Source organism: Coffea arabica, chromosome 7e, assembly GCF_036785885.1.
Source record: "Coffea arabica cultivar ET-39 chromosome 7e, Coffea Arabica ET-39 HiFi, whole genome shotgun sequence".
NCBI lineage: Eukaryota > Viridiplantae > Streptophyta > Magnoliopsida > Gentianales > Rubiaceae > Coffea > Coffea arabica.
In genome coordinates this window covers 21,208,552-21,210,462 of record NC_092323.1, presented here as the reverse complement: position 1 = coordinate 21,210,462, position 1,911 = coordinate 21,208,552, and the positions used below count along the sequence as shown (strand labels likewise).

At 41.7% G+C, this 1,911-nt stretch overlaps 1 protein-coding gene across 1 annotated transcript; it reads left to right on the top strand.

Annotated features, from left to right (window-relative positions):
• Window positions 1-591: 591 nt before the first annotated feature.
• On the top strand, window positions 592-1,302 carry LOC113699693 (uncharacterized). The gene has a single exon (XM_027220052.1). It carries the CDS (start codon window positions 592-594, stop codon window positions 1,300-1,302), a length of 711 nt encoding a protein of 236 aa, XP_027075853.1.
• Window positions 1,303-1,911: the final 609 nt, after the last annotated feature.

Here is a 1,911-nt window from a genome sequence, read left to right as displayed (position 1 = left end):
CAAACCTACGTGGACATGCCAGAGTTAATTGATAAGGCATCCAAGATTGAGAAGGCGCTTAAGAGGAGGGGTAACCCTCGAAACCGTAGCTTCTTAGCCATGCCTCTTTGGAGGGGCAATCTGACCTTTGAGCGGGAACGGCGTAGTACAGGGGTGTCTAAATTCATTCCTAAACCCGAGCCACCAAAGCAGGCACCCAAGGCAACCACCAAGCCTCCATTCGACTCCTCCAAATCACGAAACCGTGACAAGTGATTCAAATGCCAAGGATTTGGGCACATTGCTTCTCAGTGTCCTAATAGGCGTACCATGATTGTTCTCCTGAGCGGAGATGTCGTATCTGACAACGAGGACAAGTTCGCCGAGATGTCTCCATTGATTGATGAAGGTGATGATTCCGAGATGGAGGTTGAGGCCACTACTGAGTAAGTGGGTGTTGCTCTAGTAGCCCGTCAAGCTCTTGCGACCCAAGTCAAGAGAGTGGATGAGGCCCAACGTGACAACATCTTCTACATACGGTGTCACGTCAAGGGAAGAGTATGTAGCCTCATCATCGACGCGGGTAGTTGTACTAACGTGGCAAGCACTCTCATGGTAAATCATCTTTCCTTGCCCACGTTGAGGCACCCTATCCCATACCGCTTGCAATGGCTTAATGAGAGTGGGGATATCAAAGTCACCAAGCAAGTGGTGGTGCTTTTCCGAATTGGGAAGTATGGGGATGAGGTCCTTTGCGACGTCGTTCCCATGCAAACTTCTCACATTTTGTTGGGACGGCCATGGCAATATGACAAGAAAACTACTCATGATGGCTTTACCAACAAGTACTCCTTCTTGCACCACAACAAGAAGATGATACTTGTTCCTCTCAGCCCTCAGCAGGTGCATGAAGATCAACTGCGATTGCAACAGGAGCATGAACGAGAGTTGGCCAAGAAATCAACCAATTCTAAAGCAATCATTAAGGCACCAGTCAAGAGGACATCTACCCCTGGATCATCTGGTCGAATGGAGAAAAGGCCCAACTTGCTTGCCAAGAACAAAGAAGTTCACAAGTTACTTTTGTCTAAGCAAGTTGTCTATATTTTATATTGTAAAGAGGTGATTTTACTTTCTCATGAAGTACTCAATGACTTACCTTCTGAAATCTCCTCTTTATTACAGGAATTTGAGGACGTTTTTCCAGATGAGATCCCCAGTGCTCTTGATGAGAACATGAAGATTTGCATGGATTCCTTTCATCTTACAAGTTTTCACATTCCAATGATGGTTGATGGTGCAATCGGGCTCGAGAATTATTGAAGATCCAATGTTTCCAAATCTTGATTGAAATCTTGGTTGATTTCCAAATCTTAATTGGTTTCTAAATCTTGATTGGTTTCCAAATCTTGATTGATTTCCAAATTGAAAGTTAAGTAAGTTATTTGAATTAGGGAATAAAGGCTAAGGTCATGTTGAACATAGTTAAGCCAATTTGAGTTAGTTAGTTTCCTATTCTAGTTGAAATAAAGTTTTAGGAAAGCAGTTAATTGCTTCCAAATTTGTTTAGGAAATTGTGTCAAGTTTAGAAGTCAAGTCAAATAAGGAAACTTGATTTGTTTCCAATTTAGATTAGGCTTTTTGAGTCTTGTAAGGCTATAAATAGCCAACTTTATTTAACTATTCAAGGGGGATTGAAGATGAATTAATAAAAAGAGAGTTGTCTTCTTTTATGGAGTTCCTTGATGGAACTTGAGTTTCTTCTTGAACAGTATCAAGTATTTAACTTGGATACTTGTGGTGTTCAAGGCAAGATGATCACATCATCTTGTTCTTTTAAGCCAATAACCAATCCACTAGGTTTCTAGACACGGGTTCTCTTTAGGTTTAGAAAAGTAGTTATTGTTCCATGCCAATAACCAATCCACTAGG